This window comes from Protopterus annectens, chromosome 17.part0 (genome assembly GCF_019279795.1).
Source record: "Protopterus annectens isolate FY-2018-M chromosome 17.part0, PAN1.0, whole genome shotgun sequence".
Taxonomy (NCBI): domain Eukaryota; kingdom Metazoa; phylum Chordata; order Ceratodontiformes; family Protopteridae; genus Protopterus; species Protopterus annectens.
The window spans coordinates 69,893,173-69,920,314 of record NC_056751.1 but is presented as its reverse complement, the minus strand read 5'-3'; the positions used below and the strand labels follow the sequence as shown (position 1 = coordinate 69,920,314).

The window sequence follows — 27,142 nt, the reverse complement described above, 5'->3', positions numbered from 1 at the left end:
TGCATTTTTCTGATGGAGTGGCACATTTACTAAAGGTAAAGGAATGAAGCACTAGAGGGGTATGGAATAGGACTAAATACCCTCTGGATACTACTGTGTGTATCTACCTATCCTGTATGAATGTCAGCTATGCAAACAAACGTGGAGGGGGGGTGGCAAACAAAATGCTGATTACCTCCATACTGGGAGAGTTCAGCAAATCCTCAGGAATTCTGCTGCTGCAGCTGCTACACCCCCACTCCCTAGCAGGAGGACCATGGCTCCCCTTTTGCTCTCCTTTTGCTGCAATTATCCCTTCCTCTAGGTGGACAACCATTCTGAAAGTTACCATAAAAACTGTGGTTCATTCCAAAACTCCGAGTTTGTTGCTGTAAATCAAATATGACATGAGTTCCATAGTATCTTTCAGAAGATGAATTGTGTCTTAAAATTTCACACCAACAACGATGGTTTTACCTTCCAGTTCCATATTGTCCATTTGTCTTTTCATGTCAAATGCAAACAATTAAGTGCCTTGGAACAGTGAATTTAAAAATGTGCATCTTTGTATTTTTGGCATAATCAGTTAGCTGGTGCCAGGCATATTGACAAACAGTGATGTTATTGCCTGCGTCTTAGGCTGAACAATCAGCAGAGCTGTAAGCTGGTATCTTGGTAAGGTTTAATACAAAGCAGACAGTTACTCAGAATGTCGCTTCTGTTTCAGAAGTTCTTCTGGAAACCTGTCCAATGACTGTTGCATCTCATCAGCCAGCTGTTGCTGGAACCTTTTGAAAGGTATATAAAAGAAACACAGACATGGGAAAGAAAAAGAGATTTGATATGGTGAAATATTTATATAAAGAAGAAAGTAAAACTAATCAATACAATAAAGCAGCTCCAAAGATATTTCAAGAGAAATACAGGCAAAGGCACCCAGATACAGAAGATATCACAACACAAAAATAAGAAAACAAATGGGAGATGTAGTAAAGAGGATTAGTACAGGAGAAATTAAACAAATACAAACTGAAGTAATGGATTCTTTGCAAAGTGAAGGATTCAGTGTAGTACAGGCAATGTTGCAAGATGGAAAATAAGTCCTTAGATTAAGGAGCAGAAAGTGGAGAAGGAGGTATGTGAAGAAGAGGTATGGACATGGGAAAGAAAAAGAGATATGGTATGGAGTAATATTTGTACAAAAGAGAAAGCCAACCCAATCAATACAAAAAAGCAGCTCCAATGATATTTAAAGAAAAACACAGGCAAAGGCATATGGACAGGGAATATTTCACAAAGCAAAAGAGAAAACAAGGGGGGAAGTAGAAAACACGATCAGTGAGTGAGTTAAAGAGATAGAAACTGAAGTTATGAATAATCTGCAAAGTGAAGGATTTAGTGTAGAAAATGCAACACAGGTAATATCACAGTATGATGGAACAATGAGTCTCCAGATTATGGAGAAACGTGGAGCAAGAGGCATCTGAAGACTTGCCACACGGTAATGCTTTGCAGACTTCTGTAGGAAACCAGTGCAAAAGGTCAGCTGAAGTTGCACAGCAAGGGAAGGAACAGAAAACAGTGGCAATTCTGACACAGGGAATATTATGGAGTGATGGGCCAATGAGTTCCCATATGAAAGAGCAGCAGAGGAAGCAGAGTGCATCTGAAGAGGATATGTCACAGGACAATGTTCTGGAATTTTTTATAGAATACCCACTAAAAATGCAACGCAAAGAAGGTGCTCTCAGGCTGGAAACTGATCTAGGGGAAGAGCTTCTTGATTTAATGCAGACAGATAGACATATTAAGATTGGTGAAAGAAACAGAGTACAGAAAGTAACCAAGACCCAAAATGTTAGAAATTTGGTAAAACAAATGAACACAGTAATTAGAACTATTAAGATAAGTTCTTGTGATATAACATAAATGAATAGGATATATTACTCTGCAGCTAAAGTAATAACAGATAATGTCTTACCAAAAGGGAAAGGAAGGGTAGAAATAAAATGCCACCATGGAAGTATCAAATAGAGAAAACTATAAAGCAATTAAGTCAAGAAGTATCACTATTAGAAGAATGTAGAAGAGGGAACAGATTTTCAAAAATACTTAGATAAATGTAGTAAAAAAAAGTTTTATAGAAAACGGTGAGACAAAGCAAAACAAATAGAAACACCATCAAAAAAAGGAGAAATAGACACATTTTTGGGGAAATGCTTATAAAGACCGTGTGGAATATAACAAAGATGTTGAATGGATAGAAAATTTAAAAGAAAAAAGTAAGGAGTTCTAATGCAGAGGATCTGAAATGGAATGAAGTAACAGACAGAGAAATTGAAACAAAATTAAGAAAAGCTCTTAACTGGAATACCCCAGGCTCAGACACAGCACCTAAATTTTGGCTAAAATTATTAACATCTTTATCTAAAGATTTAGTCCTGAGTAAGAATTACTTATATGCGCATCCCAAATGGACACCAACCTGCCTAACAACAGGAAAAGACATATGCCTCCTTAAGAGTGAACTTGTTAGCCATCCTAAAAACTATAGTCCAATAACTTGCTATACGACAATATACAAACTGTATACTGGAACTGATGCAGACAGAGTTTATAGTCATTTAGAAAAAAATGAATTATGGTAATAGAATAAAGTGATAACAAAAGAAAGTCATATGGAACAAAGGATCATTTATTGCTAAATAAATCCATAATAGACAATTATAAAAAGGGGAAAAATCTAAGCTTGTCATGAATAGATTACAAAAAAAACATACAAGAGCATCCCACATTCATGGATAAAAGAATGCTTACAGATGTACAAGATATACCCTACATTGATCAATTACATAATAGTGACCATGAAACAGTGGGAAACCACTTTGCAGTTAAACCACGACAAAGGGCAAATTATTATCCCAGGATCAATATCCAAAGGGGGATATTCCAGGGTGATTCTGAGGCACAGCTGCTGTTTTGTCTTGCCCTTAACCCTTTAAGCCATTTACTTAACAGATATTGTGGATGACTTAAAAATGCATAGTTCATCAGATGAGAGGGTGAAAACTTTCTCAGATATTATAAGAATGTCATTTAGTGTTGTTAAATGAGCAAAAACAAATTTTAACACAGGAAAGCTGCAGCACCTTGGCTCCAGCAATTTACCTCCAGTAAATAAGCTTAACATGCTGGTCAATGCAAACAGCATTATGTCTGCAAATATTGTCAATGAATTGTTATTGCTGAGGACTGCAGCCCTGGGGTCACAGCTCCAGTTGATGACAATAAATCAGATGCCAACATCAGGACTGAATATATAGACAACAGCTTCCAAGGTGTCAATGCCAAAAACATATGTACTACTGAGGAAAACTTCAAAGACATAATGACAAAAGTCCTCTATTTACCCTAATATCAGAGGCCCTAATCAATTCCCTAACAAAAGTATCATAATTTATTCCTAGACTTGGTATGGGGTGAAACATTATAGATGTTGGTCAATAGGTCAAATTCATGATACTTTTTTTGAGATGCCTTTTCAGGTAATTGATGCAATGTTTTGATGCCATTAGGACCCCGTCGTTGTGTTGGAGAGGGACTGCTGGGGATTTTCCATCAAATATCAGTGTTCACTGTCATTCCTCAGGAGCAGAAGAACTTCAGCCTTTGTCCAGGTGCAGTGGGATGTTTGAGACTTTCCTTAGATTTGATCATTTGAATTATCTGGTGGAGTTCATCTTATCCTTTGTTTTAGATTAACCTAGATATTTTGAGTTGTTATGAGTGCAAGTCAGGACATTATATTCATAGCATGACATGTATTATTAGTGGCAGTTGGATTTGACTGATAAATCCTTACTGCTCTTTGTTGCTATACTTTAGCCAGAGTCCCCACATCACACACACAGCATCAGTTAACTTGAAATATTTTATGCTTTATGTATTTTATTGTATCCATTCTTTAACCTTTATGTTAACCACTTGGACTCAAGCATTGTAATAAAAACAAAGCCACATCTGAATCACATTTATCAGCCAATGAAGTTAGACTAGATGATTTAACCAGTTTAGTAAGAAAAATACAGTTATGTAAGTAAACATAAATTCTCAGCAGTACTTCATTTAGTACTTTACTCTGTGTTTTAGGTTATGTACACCTTAGCAGTACAATGTATTTATTTGGCCTTTCAATCCCAGTATCTGACAATGATTCCCATTGCCACCTCATAGGCTACTTCTTCCCTTATTTTTCATCAGACATCACTTGCACTTATGAAACGTAACTTATACAATCTTTGACTGAAGTTTTCTTTGTGATCTACAGTAGTTAAGGACATCATCCTTATACACATCCCTTCCTGTCATAGCTATAATAATAATAATAATACTTATGGGGGTACATGTATATTTTTGACAGGGGCCCAGGGAAAAAAGTTTCAGTTACAAAATAGGGCAGTTTTATCCAAAAGAGAAAAGTGTAAAGTGTAAAGTTTCAATATGAACATACAATAACTGAAAGGTTGCTATACTAGAGAACGCCTACAATCAGTAAAATATATAATCATCACATATCAGATTGTCCCATAATCCATGAAAGTTTTTGACAAGGTCTCCATCAATTCCCCACATCCTCAAGATATGCAAACGTTAAACTGGGGATCCATTAAACTGCCCTAAATGTGTGTGTGTGTGTGTGTGTGTGTGTGTGTGTGTGTGTGTGTGTGTGTGTGTGTGTGTGTGTGTGTGTGTGTGTGTGTGTGTGTGTGTGTGTGTGTGTGTGTGTGTGTGTGTGTGTGTGTGTGTGTGTGTGTGGAAGGATCCCTCAGTAAACTAGCATGTCATCCAGGGATGGCTTTCTGCTTCACACCTACTGCTTGCTGGGAAAGGTTTTGGTGCCTCTGCAACCCTGGATAGGATAAAAGCAGATAACAGAAAAAAGATAAATTATTCTGTTTGTAGCTGTCAACTATAATGTATTTATTATGTCTTACTCTGAAGCACAACATGACATATAGTACTTCAATTTACATGTGCATGAAACTTTTAAGCAAGTGCAGAATGATCAGAATGTTCACTACCCTACTGGCAGATGAAGTTTTAATTTCTTGAGCATTAATTGCCTGAGGTTCTCCAAGGTTCTGATTAGCCCCATATAAGATCACTGTTGGCACATTTCAGTGACAGTGATGCCCTCCTTCAGGTAAATTCCACCTTCTTTGAATTGGTGTGACCATAGCATTGATGTTTATAAGTTTGTGGATGTGGGGGGCTTGCCTCCTGCAAAATAACACACTTTTTTTTCAGTAGGTATTTTCTGGGCATTAGAGTTTTGGGATTACGAATGTTGGGGGTTTCATTTTTCAATGGCTCATAATGGACTCCAGAATAACAGGTATTAAGTACCATTAACTAGATGCTGCAGAATTTTCTCCCTCAAGAGCAATTAACTGTGTTCTGTATAAATATCCCATAAAATACCCTTGAAATAAATTTATAAACAGTGAGTTAAAGACCAAAGCTATGACACATTTATTTTTAGGAAAGTTCTATTGCAGAAGGGAGACAAGAAATATAAGAAGGATGCCTGTAATACAACATACATAAATACTTTAAGGAAGACAAGAGGCTGATGAAAACATAATAAAAAGTGAATGTTACGTTATTTGCATACTCTATGACTAGATCATGACAATGCTTGTCTTGATACAAAAATTTCAGTATCATCAAGAGTATTTCATGTGACTATAATTTTTGACATTCTGCAAATTTTTTTAAAAAGCATCAAGATGCTGAGAATGGAATACACACATGAGTTTCCATTAGTCCCAAATTATGCAAGTTTTGCAAAAATCATTGGAACTTATCAGAGAGCAAGGATAAAGGAAAAAAAAGGAACAGATGGTCGAAAGAGGTCAGTGCACTTCTCTTGCTCAGTCTCGTGATTAGACATGGAGAAAGATGACACCAGAGTATACACTGCATTTACTATAATAAACAAGCACAATACTTACCTTCAGTACTTTCAAAAGATTATTAAATCTATCCACTTCTTGTCCCAATACAGTAGTCAGTGAATTCAAGCGTCCCATCGAATCTTTATCAAACAGAGTTTCAGAGGCCCCATCCAGTTCTAGTTTATCTGGAAAGAAAACAAGTCAAAATGCAAATTGAAGTGTAGCAAATTACTTTCCATCGTCTTATTTTCAAAAAAAATACTATTACATATACAGATTTCCTTTAAAGTAATTTGGCTAGCTTGAATGAAACCGTTTCATAGACAAATAACATTATTGCATTGAACTATACATAAGATAGAGCAGCTAATAACAAAATACATCTTAATATGTAACTGTATTTCATTCCAACAAGTAAACAACCAAAAAAGCACTGTTTTGAGGAGAAGCAAAGCACCGGACAGCTGCAGGTACAAATCCAAGTTTATTGAGAGAACCACACACAAAACGTGAAACGTTAACACCACACGTTTTTCGTCTATTACATCAGACTTCATCAGACAAAAGAAGACATACTATAACCACCTATATATATAATGGCACAAATTTAAACACTCCAATAGGAATACATCTCATGAATATATAATCCAAAATATATAATAATCTAAAATATGCATATGTCCTTAAATAACTTTTTCATAATACAAACACTAAGATTAGAGTGTAATAGACAAGAATATTTCCACAAGTATTTAATGAATCCTGATCTATTGTATAGAATGTTAGATATAAAATGTTAGATATAAAATATGTGTAAAATGTAATAGATTACAGCAGGTATAAGGAATTCAAACAACTCAGTGATGAAAACAATTGCAACACTCCCATCAAGTGGCCAAACATGGAAATGACATGAAGAAACACTAAATCTACATGTACTAAATACATATGACCAAAATGTGCATTCTAATAAATCTATGTATTACATTAAAATCAAAATGTACAAATGATTAGGAGACAAAAAAGAAAGTCTGTAAATAAAATCAAGAAATAATACCTTAAAATTATCATGAATAAATAAATAAAATATCATCAAATACAAAATATAAAAACCTCTAGTATAAAACTGTATAAAATATATATAAGAATCAGTAGACAACCTATAATTATGGTAGTGACTAATTAAAGTCTAGCAGCCCTCATCTTTAAAACCGGTACAAGAGAAACATTGTCGTTTAAACCTGGGGACTTGTTGGCTTCAAGAATAATCTGCCAGTAAAGTTCCCGATATTCAATCTTGGTTTCCCATAAACCACCCCTCTCATCTTTCTGAACTTCTTCTATAATAAAAAAAGTGTATTTTGCTAGGGGGCAGGTGTTTGTGTGTTTATATAATGCATTGGTAATTTTCCTATTTTTTTATATCATTGATGTGTTCATATATTCTTCTTCTAATCTTCCTCTCAGTTTTACCAATGTAAAAACTGGAACACACCTTGCATATAGCAATATATACCACTCCTGCAGATTCACAGGTACTGTGGGTCTTGCTTATAATTTCTTTTCCCCTAGCTTCAATAAAAACACTTCGAGTATCAACCATCAAGGGACATTGGGCACACATTTTACATGGAAAGGTGCCGTTAGGCTTCGTTGTTCTCTTTTTCTCATTTTGATATGGCAAAAGCCAATCTTTAATATTACGTCCTCTTCTGAAGATAGTCTTGAGGGGAATGTTTTCTTTTAAACTAAGATCACTTATCCTAATAAATTTATCCCATTCTTTTTCAAAATCTTTTTGAATAATAACAGCGTCTCCACTAAAATATGTAATAAAGCCCTCTTGTAATGCTTAACAGTATTCTTAGGGCTACCAGTGGCCTCTACCGTAGTAATATTATCATTATTCTTAAAAATGTTAACTTTTTTACCCAAAATAGGTTGAAATCTACTTTATCTTCCTCTAATAACTTCATCTTTAATTTTCATGATAAATTCTAAAGGGTAACCCTTTTCCAAGAACATTTGAACCAGAAACTCACTTTCTTCAACAAAATCTAAATCGTCAGAGGTCATTCTCGAAATTCTAACAAATTGACCTTTCACAATACTTCTTTTCTGGTGAATCGGGTGTCCACTAGTAAAGTGCAAATAGCAGTTTGAAAAGGTTTTCTTTCTGAATACTTTTGACTTAAAATAGTTGTCATTTTTAATTAATGTCACATCTAAATAATTTCTTTCTTAAAAACCAGTTTCATGAGTAAATTTTGAAAAATGGGTAGTGTTATTGATGTAATGTATACATTCATCTAGCCTTTCTTTAGTATCTTTCCATAATATGACTATATTGTCTAGGTAACGTTTGTATAAACACCAGCAGTCTTTATAAATACTGTCAAGAATAAAATTCGTTTCCCAGGTGTTTAACACCATATTGGCATAAAAAGGGGTACATCTTGCTCCCATCGCTACATCACTTCTTTGTTGGAAATATTCTCCTTGAAAAAATATATAGTTGTGTTTAAGTACCATTTCCATCAATACAATACAAATATATATTTCATTATCTGTTAAATCACCAAAAGACCTAATGGCTTCTTCAAACCATTCAAGGCCTATATCATGTGGAATAGAACCAAAAAGATCCACCACATCAATAGTCACAAAAATAAGATCTTTTGTGAACATGTCATCTTTCACATTGTGTAAAAAGTCCCAGGAATCTTTCAAGAATGAAACACCTTTCATCATAGATTTTTTCAATTTTACATCAATAAATCTAGCTAAGGGAGAAATAGCTGAACCTTCACCAGCTACAATGGGATGCAGAGGGGGGTCCATAAAATTTTTATGGACTTTTGGAATTCCAAAAATGGAGGGAATTTTTGGCTTATCATTATGTAAAAAAATCAAATGTGTCTTTGTCAATAATTCCCTCCAAAACCAAATCGTATAATGTAGAATAAATTCTTCTGTATCCAATATGTATTTCATTTTTGGATACATTTCCATATTTTGACATGTCCAGAAGAATGTTGAACATTTTAGCTTCATACATTATATTGTTCATCAGCACAATGCCGCCCCCTTTGTCAGGTTTCATTACCCTTAGGTTAGCATTTCCCCTTAACTGATGTAATAACTTATGTTCAGTAAGTGAAAGGTTGGATGCAAATTTATTTTTCTTCACTGCCTGTCTTAACTCATTCTCAACTAAAGTCTCAAAATTTTTTAGTTGTACATGAATAGGTGGATTCCAAATACTTTTCTTTTTTAGCTCGTTAGATGTGTCCCCACATGATTCACCTCCACCAAAAATCAATTCAAAATTAATTTTCCTAAGAAACATCTTTAAATCAATCACTAATTTGCTAATATCACATTTTTTCCTAGGGACAAAATTTAACCCCTTAGAAAACAAACTAAAATATACCTTATCCACATTTAGTTCTGTGTAGTTAAAAATATTAAAATTGCTAAACTTGTTACATGTACAGACTACAGAATTTAAAAAGCTCTCACCTTGAACCGTCTCCACATCATTTAAACACAACAACTGTTCAAAACTTTGTTCAAATAAATGATTTGTGTCATTAGAAATAATTATCTTCTCCCCCTCCCCCTCCATCCATTCTGGTAGAAATTCCCTTCCCTCTGTTTTTTTATTCTTTCTGACCTCTGGAGAGGGTGGGGGGATTGTAAAGGGTCCAAGTTGTCTTCAACATTCACGTGTATTTCATTATCATTATTATAACTTCTTTGCTCATAGCCACTATTATAAATGTGGTTGAAAGTACCTCTTGGTTTAGGGTAATGTACATGGTTTTGATAATCAAATGTGTCTCTTAATTTTCTTCTTCTTCCTTTCTAAAATTCTATCACATTTTAAATCAATAACTTTCCTTAAATCAAAATATTTCTTTTTCTCTTCCTCTACTGTAAATAAAAGGTCGTTGGTTATTCTCTCATTTATTGTCTCAATCTGTTTCATTAAAAACTCCATTTCGTCTTCATTATTCTTAATAATGGCCTTAACTAAATCAAAACCCCAATTGTCAAACAGTTTTAGAAGTGAAGCATGAAATGGTGAACCAACTTTAACATTATTAGGAAACTAATTTTGATGAAGTCTGATGTAATAGATGAAAAACGCGTGGTGTGGTGTTAGCCTTTCACGTTTTGTGTGCGGTTCTCTCAATAAACTTGGATTTGTACCTGCAGCTTTGCTTCTCCTCAAAACAGTGCTTTTTTGGTTGTTTACTTGTTGGTTGGCTTGCACTGTTCTTCTGGACTTTGTGTATTTCATTCCAGTCAATAAACAATCAAAATATTCAGCACTATTCTAATGTTTAATAGAGTGTCAGGTTTTCTGTACACACTATGTCTCAGATATAACAGTGCTAATCCAGTTGTAAAATGCTGAATGGTTTAATAGTTGGTACGTTGGTATCTCTATAGCCCCTAGAACATTTTCATTATTTTTTTTCTTTCCTACTTTTTAGGAGAATTATGTCCCCTGTGGCACATTCTGGGTTGTATATAAAAATGTCGCACTAGTTTGCAAAAACATCTTTTGATGTAATATTTAATATAAGGAAGGTGGCAGCTGCATTAAAGACTCCATAAAAGACAAACTAGCATTAAGAGAGTAATATGAAAGTAATATGACACAAAAGAGACAGATCATAGAATGTACTACAACATAATAGGGAAGACACGCTGCAAAAACAGATAAAAGGGATCAAAAAGAAAAGATTAGGATAGCTCTATATAGCTGTACAAGTACTATAGTTGAATGTGTCCCATGTAACAGAAATATTGTATTGCAAACTCTCTTATGGTGGATTGTTGAAACACTATTCTGACGTAACAGGCTGCCCTGGGATTTTGAACATTGCTAGTTTCAGACATCAGCAAACCCTGTGATCACTTGTCATTTCAAACCATTCCCTCCTGTGCACTAATAAGGGGCCTAAATCAGAGCAGCTTTTTTTTTTTTTTTGGTTGATAACTATTTAAAAATGAAACTTCAGAATTCTCTGCAGCTAATACACATGTAACTGTGGAAATAATGAGGTAAGGACCTCATTGACTACCAGTACACCCACCATATTTAAATTAACAAAGATTTCTGGTAGTAGTAGAAAGCAACTTCAAATTCAGAAGAAATTGACCAATGCTGATTATTTTCACAGAAGTTAATTCAAAAAGTAGGGCTCTACCACTTTGCTAATTTTACTGTAACCTAGTTATATTAGTCCTGAAAAAGGTTAATCCTTTTATGGGCTCTGATTTTATTAACCCTGCTGAGGTCCCTTGGTGTCCAATAATCACTCATAGCCTCTGACTGAATTAGAGTTGCAGGCACTCCATAAATCCGTAAAGCCAGTTCTGAATCTTGACAGTAGCAAAAGCCGAAACAAGCGTAATAACTAATAAGCTAGACTATACCAATTCAGTGAAAGGATATTTCTCTACATAAAGTGCCATTAAGAGCAGTCTTATGTTCATCTGTTTTCTTCATATATTATTCTTTTTCCCGCAGGAAGAATTATTTATATAATGACATCTATACACTATGCTTGCATGCTTTAGGTGAGGATAATGTTTCTAAACCCTGTCATGATTCTCAAAAAAAGAAAAGAAAGACAAAAACAAAAGAAAAGTAACAAGAAAAAAAATCGCATCCCTGATGAGGTGGTAAGCTGCAAAAATAAATCAACAGCCATATGAAAATGATATTTTGTAGCTTCTGGTCTTTTTTTTTCATCTGATAGTGGTTATCCAGTGAGCTGTGGGGCTGTTTTAAACAGTGTGACCACAGACATCTTCACGACCTTTTGATATTGAGAGTGATGACTGCCTGCAGCATGAAATGATGAAGCATGATTCTCAAAATCCTATCTGCTGAATACTGAGGGCTATCCAAAGCACCACCCATTGAAATACAACTTATCCAGGGTGCTGCCATTCTCAGATTTGACAATATCAGCTGGGGAGTTGTGAGGTTATAGTCTTTACCCACCTATGGCAGATGCTAAGTCAGAATTTTCTCCAATTTTCAGAAAACTTTCAGTAATTAAAAAGGTTCATTGAATGTTTTTTTATTGCCAGATATAATGTTGGACAGATGTAGAGGACCACCCCCCCTTTTGATACTATCTGACGTAGAATACATTACTTATTTGTTTCACTAAAAGACAGGCTACTAGACATGTTATCTTGTTTAATAAAATAAAACTGAAAAAGTCTGTTCCACTAAAACAGCTAAACCTTTATATGCAAATAATTAAATAAATATAATGCAGTAAAAGGACAACTATTAGCAATTTTATTCTCATAACAGAACTTTTTCATACTGATAAAAATATCTTGAAATACACATTTACAAAAGCACAAGGAAGTCACGTGATTTCAAAAATACTTCTTTTTCTTGACTTTCTTTTAATCACCACAAAATAATATCCCTAAACAGTATACACTAAAAACATCTAATGGTATATACTACAAAAACAATAAAAATAACACTAAATACTTTTAATGACTGGTATACTTGCAGGAATTCTGCATTAGCACTGAGGTACAGAATAAATATATACATTTATTAAAATGTTCCATTAGCTTATAAATGAATACATAAGCAAAATACATGCAAACAGAAAAATGTATAAGCAGAAAATATGAATAAACATTCTTTAATGTTGAAGTAGTCTGCCTTCAAACTACTCTTTAGATTTAGTACTTTGTTCAGACTAGTTGATCTGTAGGCATTGAGTAGATTGTGCCAAAAAACAGTCTTACAAGGGGATGGTAACTTATCTCAGAAACTTGCAAAGACTGCTCATTGTTTTGTCCCATCCACAAACATGCAAAAACAAAAGCTCACAAATGCAGTCTCCAGTGTGTGTGAAGTGCTTGGGAATCAAACAAAGGCAAGAACACTACCCAGCACAAAAGTACACCCCAGAAAATTCAACTACAGTGCAAATGATTTTCATTTTGAACCATAGTCTTATAGATAACCAGTTTCAACACAAGATCTTCATCAGTATCTTTCTGTACTGTGTTATGTACTTTTATACTGGACAGTGTTCTTGAAATAACTGAATTAAAATGTGTAATGGGGTCAATTGCCCCCCCCCCCAACAAGCCATGGAATCCTAGATGCTTTAAGTGAATTTTAGTGCTTTTTTTCTCAAACCTTTGACCAAAATATGGTCTGAAAAATGATGATGGCTAAGAAAAGAAATCTATACCTATTCTTCTTCATATTTTTCCTGCAACCTTTCAACACAGCCTAACTGGCTAAGACTGTACTGCTATGGAGTAAATAACTTGAACTAAGCAAGGGAGTTTGGGTGCCACTAGACTCCCACTGCTACAAGGTCCCAGATGCTCTGAAGTGAAATTTAGAGATTTTTCCCCAACATCTTGACCAAATGATAGCCTTAACAAAAATTACAACTAAAGAATGAAATGCAGTAATTTTTTTTCTTTCAAGGAAGATAAAGATTATGTCCAAGGTGTACGTTTCAAATCTAACAAAATATCAGTTCACAATGAACTGATAAATGCTTATAAAGATTTGTAAACTATCTGTAAATAGTGCCTGCCTCCCAATACCCCTCCAAAAATGCTATTCACTTTTTGTGTACCCCTCCGGAGTTAGCTTAGGATGAAGGTGAAAGAAGAAATAGATAAAATCATATATTTCAAGTTGCTTTTGTCATACATGTATATACAGCATGCCTCCTCATTCCCTATCTCCATAAGGCAACCACCTTCTGAGTACATCTCTGATGTCAAACCAGGACTAAAGTGAAAGAACCTATGGCTACAGTAAGATATTTCTACTTGTTGCTGTCAGATGTATATACAGCATGCCTCCTTACCTCCTATCCCTAAACACAAAAGACAGACACAATTATACGTGTATAATACTTGATTATGAAGAATAAGAAAAAAAATAATGACCCCAGTAATAAATTCCAGCTTGTTGCTCCTAGATAGCGCACTGACCCTAGACAAGCAATGGCAACCTTATGAGGAAAGATAAAGAAACAATAGCCACAGTGTCCCTAGCCCCCAGACAAGCTATGTCAACCTACTGTGCACATATCCAAAGTTTAATTGTGAGTAAAGAAAAAAAAGAATGACCATACTGTTCATAGCCCTACCACAGGTTATAGAGAGCTTTTTATACTTCTGAGCATGGTCAGCTTTAAACCAGGTGAGCCAAGGTCAGAGGTTCAGGATAGGGCCTTTCTACTAAGCCTGTGTGAAAATCCCCTTGTGCAGGTGAAGGATGTGGGGGCTGCCAAGCCTTGAGAAACTCTAAGAGACCAAAAGTTTTGCAATGCATTTTATGCCTTATTTTTGGAAGATTACGTAACTGTTCTTTATTTTTGCTGTTATCCAGAAGAATAATGCATTTTCCCCAGTACTGTATGTTCACAGGTAAAACTGGGGAAGACATTTTTTCACACATGCTAACACATAATAATAACACCATTGATGAGCCAGGATATAACAGCCATCCAGTTTCCAATTTTTTAAGGCACCTTCCATATGTCCAAACTGTGATGGTCCCTACTCCATCCAGTAATCTAGCAGCCTCAGTCCTCACCAATGACACCAGAGAGGGATGGCCACTAGGAACAAAAATTGATGCAAACAGTATTTTCAGATGCAGCTCTCTGCACCAAGCACAGCTTCCATTAAGACCACACAGGAAGCACACTCCAGTCCTGGGGCCAGACTCTCTCTCTTCAGGCCCCAAACGAGACTCCACACTGACCTTTTTTGGAACTCTGTGTCCCTGTTTCAAGTAGCTGACATACACATGTGGATATTTGGTTTTCAGTCACACACACACACACACACACATACACGCACACACCACACACACGCACACACGCACATGCACACACACACACACACACACACACACACACACACACACACACACACACACACACACACATATACCTGGGAAAAGTTGGCACAGATTTACCAGCTGTGCCCCCTCTGCCCAGACTATAAGGTAATTACGTTGCCACCAGTCGGCTACTCTAAGGCTTTTACAAGGGTACCCAATTATACTGAATAAAATTAATACTAATACAAATGGTAGAGTTTGACCAACGCAGCAAGGCTTTTAGAAGTGGTCACAATGTCACTAAAATAAGCATAAGTACTCATAAGATGTTTAATAGTCACTAAAAGACCAGACACAATTAAAAGTATAAAAATATTTAATAATAAATAATAAAATAGAAACCATGAGAATACTGAATATTTAGTTCCAAAAAACACCAGAGTTTCAGACAAAGGAGATATAAAACATAACACAGTTGGATGGATTCACACAAATTCACACAGATGCAGAAAAACAATATTTAACTAATCTCATTATATTTTCCTGACGACTAAAGAATTACTGTTCCCTAGTTAAGTTACAAGGCAAGATGATGAGTGTTGAGTTGCTTACTACAGGAAGGTGTGTGGTTGTGTGAGATATCTGTGGGAGATCTTTACTGTCAGGCTTAGAAAAGTGCTGATACAGGAGTTCCATCATATCCCTCTCTAGTATCTAAAAAATCATTTCAGTTGTGGTTATAGAATGACATCACATCTGGTCACCTGACTCTGGTACAATACACACCCAGAGCTTTGCTAAGATCTGTTGTAGCATCTGAAAGCTATAAAACAATTTCAAAAATGTCCACCCTTCGAGGGTAGCAATTAGTTCACCTCAAATGACAATACAGTAAGATTCCTAGGCCTGGTTTTCCCAGAATTTTTTGTCTCTCGCTGCAATCAGACCTGTAAGATGAAATCTTTATGGACTAAACCAACCCATTTAATTTTCAACCTATTTTTCAAAACTAGCTGGGGTGAGATTAACCTCTTCCCTTCCAGAATTCTCTGTTAAAACACATACATTTAATCAGTTATAATAATACTGTCTGACATACAAGTATATCTCTTTTCAGTACAGCAGGACTCACTGTTGATGCATTTTTAACATAATCAACTTTACAAATACATTTTTAGCACAAGCATGTATACGAATCAGTGTGGTGGTCAAATGACATAAAATTCTTTACAAAACTCCAGATAGCTATGTTGGCATATGTTACACATGAGCTGCCCTACTCTCCCTGGGACTGATGGCACTACCTCATATCATCACTCAAGCCATTACTCAGCTTAGGCTGAGCTGAAGAAAAAGAGTGATTTGGGCACAAAGCCTTTCGGGGCTTACATGCCAACTGAAAGAGGGATCATACAGCTCTGAAAACCTCAATGCTAGGGAAAAAAATATATGCCCTCACCCTGGCAACAAAAACATACAAAATAAGGAGATGGAAGGAGGCAGCATCATTTGATAACAGCTGTAGTAGCCTTATCTACATGAGCAGACTACCACAGCTTACATAACTGGGAAGAGGAAAGATGAGGGTCCATGAGCCAATGGAGAATAGTAAAAGCCTGTCATAGACCTTGAGAAGGAATCTAGCTTGTATTGCTTTCTACAGATATGTACAGAGGACCATGTTGCTGCTTCTAGAATACTTCTACAGCACAATCCTTTCCAAAAAGTCATAGATAAATCCAGGGCCCTGGTAGAATGGGCCTTGACCTTGCCTGTAATAGTTTTGCTGTATTGAGTATAACAAAAGGTAATAGCATGAGACAGCCACTTAGAAATAGTCTACTTTGACACTGGTTGTCCTTTCTTCATACCATCTCGAGAAATAAGCAACAGATCATACTTCCAATATGATTTATTTCTGTCAAGATAACATGTAAGTTGTCTGTCAAAATCTAAGGTATGGGATATCCTTTCTCCCTCAATTTTAGGTTTTTGAAAGTTGACATGGAGATGGATGGCTTGGCTCAAAGTAAACCTACATACCACTTTAAGAACCTCAAGTCAGTTTGATTATCTGGTTCAAATGGAGTAAGAATTAGTTTTTCCAAGACAAAATTAAGATCCCAAGGTGGAGCTGCCAGTTGTCTAGGAGGCTTGTTATACAACAGCCCTTTCAAAAACATGTTCACATGAAATTGAATTTAAAGAGGGGGATCCATGACTAAGTATGCTGAAATACCCAACAAATCAACCTCAATGGAAGAGTAAGACAAGGCAAGAGGATAGAAACTCATAGATAATGCAGAGCCATAGAAATGCTAGTCTTCATAGGTTCATACTAGGCTATCTTCCCTGGGGCAATTATAAGCCTAGCCCGATGTGTAGTATGGCTTACCTTTAATTTTTTGAATATACTGTGCTGTTTTATTTTTTTTTTTTTTTTTTTTAGTTTACTATGCCTCTTAAAAGGGTCTTGGTTCTTGCTCTGGCACCACATAGAAAACCTTTTCTGTTTGCCAATATATGATTTTCTAGTAGCATTTCTCTTTCCTCCTTTAGTACCTGTTGTACATCCTCAGACAATAGGGCTCTAAAAATCATTAAGATCATCATTCAGGTAGTCAGTTGCAGTTGTTTAGAGATAAGATGTATCAAACATCCCCTGTCTTGTGTGACATGGCCATTTCCAATATAAGATAGGTAACCTCTGCTGCCTGGGCCAGAAAGAAGTCATCACAATGATCTTTGGTGAGTTCTTCTGAATCTTCAGAAATGATCCTGGATATTAATGAAAATGGAGGAAATCACCCAGGAACATTTCTGTCCAAGAAAAAGAAAATGCATCTGTTTCCAAGGCCTACTTGCATGATGTCCCGCAACAAAATTTTGCCAACTGATTGTTGTGTCTAGAGGCAAAAAGTTCTATCTGAAATGTTCCCCACAACTGGATCAATTCCCAAAAGATACATTGATTCAGTTTCCAATTGTGAGAGTCTATCCTAGTCCTTCTCAGCCTGTTTGTCACAAAAGTTTGCTCTGACAGTATACAAGATGCCTGTAGAGTGACGATTGCTCTGAAAACCTATATCCCAGGCTACCATGGCTAGTCTGTAGAGAGGCTATGATTTAGTCCCCCTCCCTTAGTTTACGTATCATATCACTGTTGTATTGCCTATAAAAACTTACAGCAATCCTGTGAACCATAGGTAACTCAAGAGTTTTGATAGTATTTATAACTGCCGACATCTCTTTTACATTTATGTGTTTTAGTCTATCCTCCTTGTCCTAAAGAACCTGTACTTTTATCCTCATCAACACTGCTTCCCAAGCAAAGTCTGATGAGTCCATTGTTACACACTAAATTGGTGCTTGAAGGGAAAATTGGAGATCAGGATTCAGATGAAATTAGTCTCTGCAGCAAAAAAATCTCCCTTCTCATAAACTCCAAAACTGTAGTCTGGTGGGTCATGGGATGTTGATATTGGGATCATACAGATTTTATGTACCACTGAATTTTTCTCATGTGAAGGCTTGCTGGAGGAATCATAAGAATCATAGAGACCATGAGATCTAGTATCCTGAGAAATTCCTTTGCTAAGACAGTCATCTGAGTGAAGAAACTTAGGAATAGATCTTGATACAAATCTACAATTTTCCTGTGGAAGAAGGTCTCTTTGAACTGATGCATCTAGGAGCTACCGAGGGAAACAATCCTAAGTGAAAGAGTCAAGCAAATCTTTAGGATGTTCTCCTACAGTCACAGGAAAGGGTCAAACAAGTCTTTAGGATGATCTTCTAAAGCCACAGTTACTATAGGAGATCTCTCACCCAAGTGAGAGATTCCTGACACTTTGAAAAAGACTCTACAAAAATAAGCAAGTTGTCAAAATAAGGAAAAATGTGAATATCTTGTAGTCTATAGTAGACTACCACTGTATCTAGACACTTTGTAAATGCCCTTGGACCAGTGGATAACCCAAAAGGTAATGCAGAGAAGTGAAAGTGTGATCCAGACACAGAAAACCTTAAGAAACACCTGGAATCTTGATTTTCAGGAATATGATGATAAGCATCCTTTAAAGCTAGATTCACCAGAAAACTTACATGCAAAATAAGAGATAATGGGTTGTGAAGAGAGCATTTTGAATTTGGGCACTATCACAAATTGGTTTAAAAAGTACAGCTCCATAACTGGTCTCCATGAAGCTTCTTTCTCTGGTGCCAAAGACATTCTTGAATACAACCCATTTCCTATCTGAGAAGGATGGATCCCTCCTTCTATAACTCCTTGTGTCAGTAAAAGCTGAATGACAGCAGGGAAAATTGAAGTTTTATTTGGTAGATATTGAGGAATTCCTTGGAAGGGAAGGAGAGCTTTCCACTGCCATCTGTATTTGTGATTAATCATTTTCAGAATACATTTGGCTGAAACTATAAGTTGCCAAAGAGAGAAATAGTGTTTTAGAATTTTGGGGGAAGATTAAAGGCTTGCCAGGGCAGGGAAGCAGTGAATGTATTTTGAAAATAGCCTTTCAGACTTGTTAGACTGGCTTTTAATCTCTGGCAGGGATGCTCCTTTCTTCTTGTATCCTCCTTAACATTACTTTTTAAAAGTCTGCATAACAGCAGCTTGCTGTGCCTGCTGAGTTTGCTTTTTGTAAAAGGTCATTGAGATAACATTAAACCCCTTAACGAACTTAAAAACAGAAAACCTGAAAAACATGCAAACTTCCCTGAACCAGTTTGCCTCTCGCATTACACTTTTAAAGGGCCATTGCAGCAGATGATCCAAAAATTCCTTCTGTGTCTAAAACAGAATTCAAAATTTCCGCTTTAACATCTTCAGGGAGGCCTTGAGTACACAATTAAGAAAACCTTCTTGTAATAGCACCAGTGGCAGCAGCCTTGGAAGTGGAATCAGATGAATCATGAGTACATTTCAAAGATGGATAACCATTTGAAATACAGAAGCAATAAGATTACACAAAGATGTTTTTTGCTCAGATGAGGGAAAATGCCATAGTGTTCCTTTATGTTCTCATAAGTGGCAAGCATAAACTTTAACTTATGAGCTTGAATACTAAGAATTCTAAAAGTATGTATTGTAGAAGAATACACTTTTTATCCCAAATCTATAGAAAGGTTTCTTATTCTTGTCAGAAGGGCAGTGATTAGCATTAACCACGCCTGGCATCATCTGGATTTACCAGAGAAATCACTGCTGAGTCTGATCTGGGGTTATAATATAAAACTTCTAAGAGTAAGGAACGTTATACAATCTATCAGCTTTCTCTGGGAAACAGGCTGGCTATCAGGCAAGTTGTTGTGTCTTTCGGCTTTTCCCGGTTAGGAGTCGCCACAGCGGAACTCCAGTCCGCTAATGACTGGCAGTAGATTTTTACATGCCGAGTTGCCAGCTCTGATGCACAAGCTTCAACAAAGGTATGCCCATTCACGCATGCCTCCGCACAGAAGACCCTTTAGCTGAGAATCTAACAGGACGTCTTACTGTGAGGCGACAACGCTACTGCAGCACCACCACCGCAGTTGCTATCAGGCAAGTTGCAGGCTGCATTGGAGATGTATTTATTACAGCCTGTAACTTGCTATCAGGCAAGTTACAGGCTGTAATAAATACATCTCCAATGCTGGAAGAACAGGAGGAACTGGCATAGGTTTTGGAATTTCCAGTTGCAGTACATCAAAATGCTTCTTAAGAAACAGTGCACAGTCATTTTGTTCCAACTGAAAAAACTGATTCATTCTGGAAACTGTTTCATAAAAAGACAAGTCTAAGAAGGGATTGTCAGAGGCCACACTTTCTTCACAGTCAGAATCAGAAATTTGAAGAGAAAAACAGAAGTTCCTTACAAAGTTATTTTGTCGTTCAAAATCTTGAACCTCCTCAGAAAATGAAGAATGTTTTTTACCAGCAAAATCAGAAATGGAAGGGTCAAGAGCCTGAATTAAACTCTGAGCCAAGCCCAATAAATCACCACTGTTGAAAGTAACTGCGACAGGAGAAGACACAAGTCTAACTTTTTGCTTCTTTTTGACAGGAACTTCTAAAGCAGCATACCTACTTTTGACTGTTAAAACCTCCCTGTGGACAGGCATCCCTATCTGGCCTGGTTGATCCTTCTTCCAAGAGTGACAAGAGTGGTTCTCCCTTGCCCATCAATGGCACTGCAACAGCGACAGTGGATGTGTCTAGCTCCTGATCCATGGTGGTTGTAGGAATAGAGGGACCCAAGAAAAAAAGATGAATGGTCTGACTAACCAGAAGAAGCTACAGCAGAGTCACCTCTGCTGTGTTGACAAAGGCTGCTTATTAATTTTTTATTTTTTGTGACTTGAAGAAGGAAGAAAGGAGGAACTGGTAGGTTGTTCTGTAGTAAAGCCAAAAAAGATGCCTGGTTCCCAAGGAAGCCTGTTGGTAAAACAGTAAGAAGTAAAAAAAAATCACTTTATCCATCAAAAACACAGTAAAAAGCACTTTAAAAAAACTTATCCCAGCCCCCAAAAGTAATATAACACAACTTTTAGCAAGGAAAAATGTAGTTTTAAATTAGTTTTAAGAACTTTTTCCACAAAAAAAAAAAATAAAGTAATGAGCCTGTTTAAAACTTACTAATAGTTACTAAAAGGTACATGACAGTCTAGAACAACACTTTTTCCCCAACCTAAAATAATTAATTTCATAGAAAACATTCAATTTGTTATAAAATTAAAAAGTGGTATTTTTCCCAAGGGGAACTTATCTGGCCAGCAATGGAAAGCAGTAGCTATCGATCCTTCAAAGCCAACAAGACGAGCACTCTTCAGTAGTAGAAAAGAACTAAAGGCTTGGCACCCAAACCACTTTTTTTTCTTCGGCTCAGATCAAGCCGAGTAAAGGTTTGGTTACATGGAAAGTACCCTTGAAGCTGGACAGTTGTTATATCCTTAGCACGATATAACCCATATAGCTAAGGCTACTACAGCAGTGATCAAATTATGAACATCATAAATTACAAATAAATTAAGTGAAGATGTACATGTCTAAAAATATACAATATAATGATACAGAAAAGCAATGCAGAGAATACTTTGAGCAATCAAGATGAAACAAAGAATCAGATGGCATAGTAGTAAAGATTTTAGATAAAACTAATTAGATAGCATAGAGTTAAATAGGATATATGCAAGGAGGTTAATGCGGTAGTAACTAATATGAACTATATGCATTAATATAAGTACAATAATATAGACATTAGAAAAGAAAAGAAAAGAAAAGCAATTTACTAGATTTCTTTATAATGATTTGGAAAGTCAGTTGGAGGTTTGTATTGAGAATTTAGAAAAGTAGAAAGTATAATCATGGTCATCTATAATACATGGATATATATATATATATATATATATGGTTCTACCTGACTCTTCACCGACAACATCGACAAGAAACAAGACGCATCGAGAAGAGGTGCAGTGCAGAAGACGGACGCGACGGGGTCGACAGAGAAGAAGACCAGAAGAGAGGATGAAAGCACGGATAGCAAAGCACCGGCGCTGAAGGCTATTAAAAGAAAGGCTGTGTAAGTAGTGGATAGTGATGGAGGTCACGAGTAAAGTGTGTGTGTGTGGTAGGGGTGGGTTAGGTGTGTTAGGTAGGTAGGTAGAGTGACTGTGGTGGGCAGTGTGGCAGAGTTAGTTGTGGTTAGGTTAGGGCGCGGGAAGTGTAGAGTTAGGAAGTGTTTCAGCCCGGAGTCTTTAAGGGTGTCTTGTTAGTGACTGTGTTTAGGTTAAGTAGGCGGGGTTAGTAAGGGTTAGGGGCCCAGGGGTGTGCGGTAAGCGTTTGTGAGTGATTGTGTTTGGGTTAGAGGGGATAAGGTTAGGTTGGGTAGGGGGGTGGGCGGTTTGTAGGTGTGCGGTAGGGTGTGGGTTTGGGTGAGGTTGTGTTTTAGTTGTGGTTTGTGTTGTAGTGTGTATTTTGTGAGTTTTTTGTGGTGGTTTGTGTGGATTTTTGGTGGGCTTGTGGTGTGTGGTGTGGTTTTGTGTGGGAATTGTGTTTTGGTGTGTTTTTTCGGTGTCGTGTAGTGTATTTTATGTTTTATTTTTTGTGCTTTTCGGTGTTTTTGGTGTGTCGTTAAGTGTTTTTATTATAGAATATATGTGAATGTGTGTGTATAAGAGAGACAGATGTAAGCAGAGTAAAACTTTAAGTTATATGGACGTTTCTCATTAGAAGTTTTTCATTTTGACTGGAAGGATGATGAAATATTTATCTCCGTATTTTGCTCACCAATTGTTACGCACTCTCATACTTTGCCATAATAGCCAAGAAAGTGAATTATTTTATCATAGAGCTAACAACTAGATGAAAAATAATTTCTATTGATGCACTGTCTAGTGAATTTAGGATTAATGGTAGAATACTTCAGATTAGGAATATACAATGATAGACAGAATTGTTTTCCTCACTGCAACCTTGATGAGAATTACAGATCCCGTGCTCAGTGAATGGCCTCTCAGATAACCAATTAGGGTTGGGAAGGAGGAACTATATACATAGTAACAAATCTAAAACCACATACTACATCCTTTAGCATTATATATACCTAGTGATGGAACATATAACCTATTTCTAGGTAACCTGTATATTCTATGCAGAGTTTCCTTTTACGGGAGAAGGATTTGAATCTGTATATGCACTCATATCATCACAAACATCTTAAAATTAATTTTGCATGGTATGTGATAGCCAAGGTGTGATGTAAATCACTTCATATGAATTCACATTATATAGCTTAGGTAATGAAATATCTTCATCTGTAAAGCAAAGAACTGTTTTATTAGGTGATGAAGCATCTTCTGTTTCAAAAACAAAGTATTCTTTCATTAGATTCAGTGCTTACCCCTATATCAGATCTTTGGAGGAAAATCCATAGAACAAAGATTGTTGGTCATCGTAGAAAAAACAGTAACAAGGATAACTGTTAACTTAAGATGTCTGAAGAAAGGCTTGCAAAAAGCTTTTGCTAGAGGATTACACTGGTCTGGTGTGTTTTAGACCAGTTCTCTTAGTAGGGGACTTTTGCACAACTGTGAAATTCTTCTCATCCAAAACAACAGCACCTGCATTCTGGTGTCGCACTATAGAACATGTAGGTATTGCTGGTGGTGGACCTGCTTGGTGACTGTACTAAGGCCTGCTCTTCAATAATCAGCAGTGTAGCAAGATTTGTAGTGAAAATGCACCCAACCGAAGTAAAGGATATGAACAGGATTTATATCCTCAGAAATATCTTCATTTAAACTTGGCCAAACAAGTAAAATGAACTTGCAAAAAAAGGCATCACAGACAGCACAGCATTGCCAAGTTAGGGATTACCAAACGTCAACCTATTTTGTATTTTTGACAATTTATATGGTCTACTTTGGATTCTCAGATACTTGCCTGAGTGGAGTTTGTCTGATTCATCTGCTGTAACCTTCAAAATGTATGTTCTAACATATTACTTGTAATCTTTGTCCACAATAGACCCTTGGCTAGTTCAATTTTTTCATTGACTTAAAACTATCTTTCACTGTTAATATAATTATTTCAGTTGTCAAAGTATGCATTTTTCTCTCTACCAAGTAATGACTCTTGCGCTGTATATACTGTTTTACAATCCTCCTATACAGTCAAAATCTGCATTTTTGATTTTAGAGTATGGAGAAATGTATTGTGCATGCTGCTTTATCATGCTTTTATGTTTACAGTGCTTATTGTGTAAATTATTTCAGTTGAGATGTAGGGAACTTTCTCCAGGGCTTCATTAAAACGAAGTATCATACAACTATGCATCCTAGTAATCAGAAGGTAAATAAATAATATGGGAGGTTGGAATAATGGTTAAGGTGTTTACTTTATAGCCGCAAGGTGCAGGGCTTGATTCTCACATGGGGTAATTGGCTAGGCTTAAAATAGCCCACAAGGACAATTAGCCTAGTACTAATATATGGACCTATGACCATGTTAAAATATGAGTCACAGACTGCTGTCCTAAATTCAGTCTTTTATGATCTGCAGCTGCCATTAAGTTTTATGTTACATTTCTTTATGGACTAAGATTGGTAACTGTTTTCTCATCTTTATGACGTGAATTTTTCTCATCTTTATGACGTGAATTTTCCATGAAGTTGGCATGGCTGACCTTAGCAACTGAAGGATCCAATCTGGACCATTTTGACAGGGCCCCTCAGATGAACCCCCATCCTGCCACAATTCTGGGCTTCCTTGACTTAAGACTATATCAGATTAGGTATCAAGAATATATACTGCTACTGACTTTAAACAAAAATTAAAGTTATGTAGTCACCATAACTATGCATCTGTGTTGTCCATTTTCATTCTTCCTCAACTATTGGGTCTTGGATTTGACCTTGCATCCAATTAGGCTGCATTTACAAGACTCTTGGATCCAACTCTCAAGCTTCTCCATTTACCCATAATGCCCCTGTCAACCTGCAAAATGTCAGACTGAGTTTGCTACCTTATAAACCATAGACAGAACTAACCATAGGTTAAGACAAAAGTAGAGCTAGTACCAGAAGATTGGGGCTCAATCCTGGAACACAGGTTCCACAACAACCATAAAGTCACTCCAGGAGCTAAATGGAAGGAGGGTAGAGGGTGGGGAGTTGAGAAAGAATGAAAATGGACAGCACAGGTGCAGAGTTATGATGAGTACATAAATTTAATATCTGATGCTGTCCTTTTCATTCTTTCCTCAGTTATTGAGACAGAGTCCCCAGCTACGTGAACCTTGGGTGGCCCTCATGGAAGGATATTCTGGAGTACTGCAGAACAAAAGGTAGCCCTGTTTCTGGAAGTCAAATCCAATTTGTAATAAAGGTATGAGCATTAGACCAGATATCTGCTGCACAAATAGAAGCTCTAGATCAGAAGGTGTAAGATGTAGCCATGGACTTGGTGGAGTGTGCTTTAGGTGTTCTGATTAGGGACAGACCTAGCTGATTGTAAACAAAGAAAATGCAATCATTAATCCATTTGGCTAAGGTAATTTTAGCAACTTCGTCTTCTTCTTTTGGCTGCTCCCATTAGAGGTCGCCACAGCAGATCAACTGTTTCCATTTCTTCCTGTCCTCTGCATCTTGCTCTGTCACACCAACCACCTGCATGTCCTCTCTCACCACATCCATAAACCTTATCTTAGGCCTTCCTCTTTTCCTGTTACCTGGCAGCTTCATCCTTAGCATCTTTTCCCAATATACTCTGCATCCCTCCTCAGAACATGTCCAAACCAACGTAATCTTGCATCTCTGACTTTGTCTCCAAACCTTCCAACCTGGGCTGACCCTCTAATATACTTATTCCTAATCCTGTCCAACCTTGTCACACCCAGTGGAAATATTAACATCTTCAACTCTGCCACGTCAAGCTCTGACTCCTGCCTTTTTGTCAATGCCACTGTCTCCAACTCATATAACATAGCTGGTCTCACTACCCACTTGTAGACCTTCACTTTCACTCTTACTGGTACTCGTCTGTCACAAATCACTCCTGACACTCTCCACCCACTCCATCCTGCCTGTACTCTCTTCTTCACCTCTCTTCCACACTCACCATTACTCTAAACTGTTGATCCCAAGTACTTAAACTCATTTACCTTCACCACCTCTACACCCTGCATCCTCACCATTCCTCTATCCTCCCTCTCATTCACACAGATATATTCTGTCTTAGTCCTGCTGACCTTCATTCCTCTTCTCTCTAGAGCATATCTCCACCTCTCCAGGGTCTCCACCACCTGTTCCCTACTCTCACTACAGATCACAATGTCACCTGCAAACATCATAGTCCATGGGGACTCCTGTCTGATCTCGTCTGTCAACCTGTCCATCACCATTGCAAATAAGAATGGGCTCAGAGCTGATCCTTGATGTAATCCCACCTCCACCTTAAACACATCTGTCACTCCCACCGCAGACCTCACCGCTGTCACACTATCCACCTACATATCCTGTACCACTCTTACATACTTCTCTGACACTCCCGACTTCCTCATACAATACCACAACACCTCTCTAGGCACTCTGTCATATGCTTTCTCTAAATCCACAAAGACACAATGCAACTCCTTCTGACCTTCTCTGTACTTCTCCATCAACACTCTCAGAGCAAACATCGCATCTGTAGTGCTCTTTCCTGGCATGAAACCATACTGCTGATCACTAATCATCACCTCCCTTCTTAACCTAGCTTCCACTACTCTTTCCCATAACTTCATGCTGTGACTGATCAGTTTAATCCCTCTGTAGTTACTACAGCTCTGCACATCAC

The 27,142-nt window shown here is 36.9% G+C and overlaps 1 protein-coding gene across 1 annotated transcript in view; it reads right to left on the bottom strand.

The window, feature by feature from the left end:
• The window catches only part of DNAH6 (dynein axonemal heavy chain 6), a 5,071,261-nt gene that overhangs the window by 218,069 nt on the left and 4,826,050 nt on the right, over nt 1-27,142 (bottom strand). Inside the window, exon 73 of the mRNA XM_044059309.1 lies at nt 5,994-6,121. Within this exon, the coding sequence (XP_043915244.1) occupies nt 5,994-6,121 (128 nt within the window). The remainder of the gene's footprint in view (nt 1-5,993; nt 6,122-27,142) is intronic.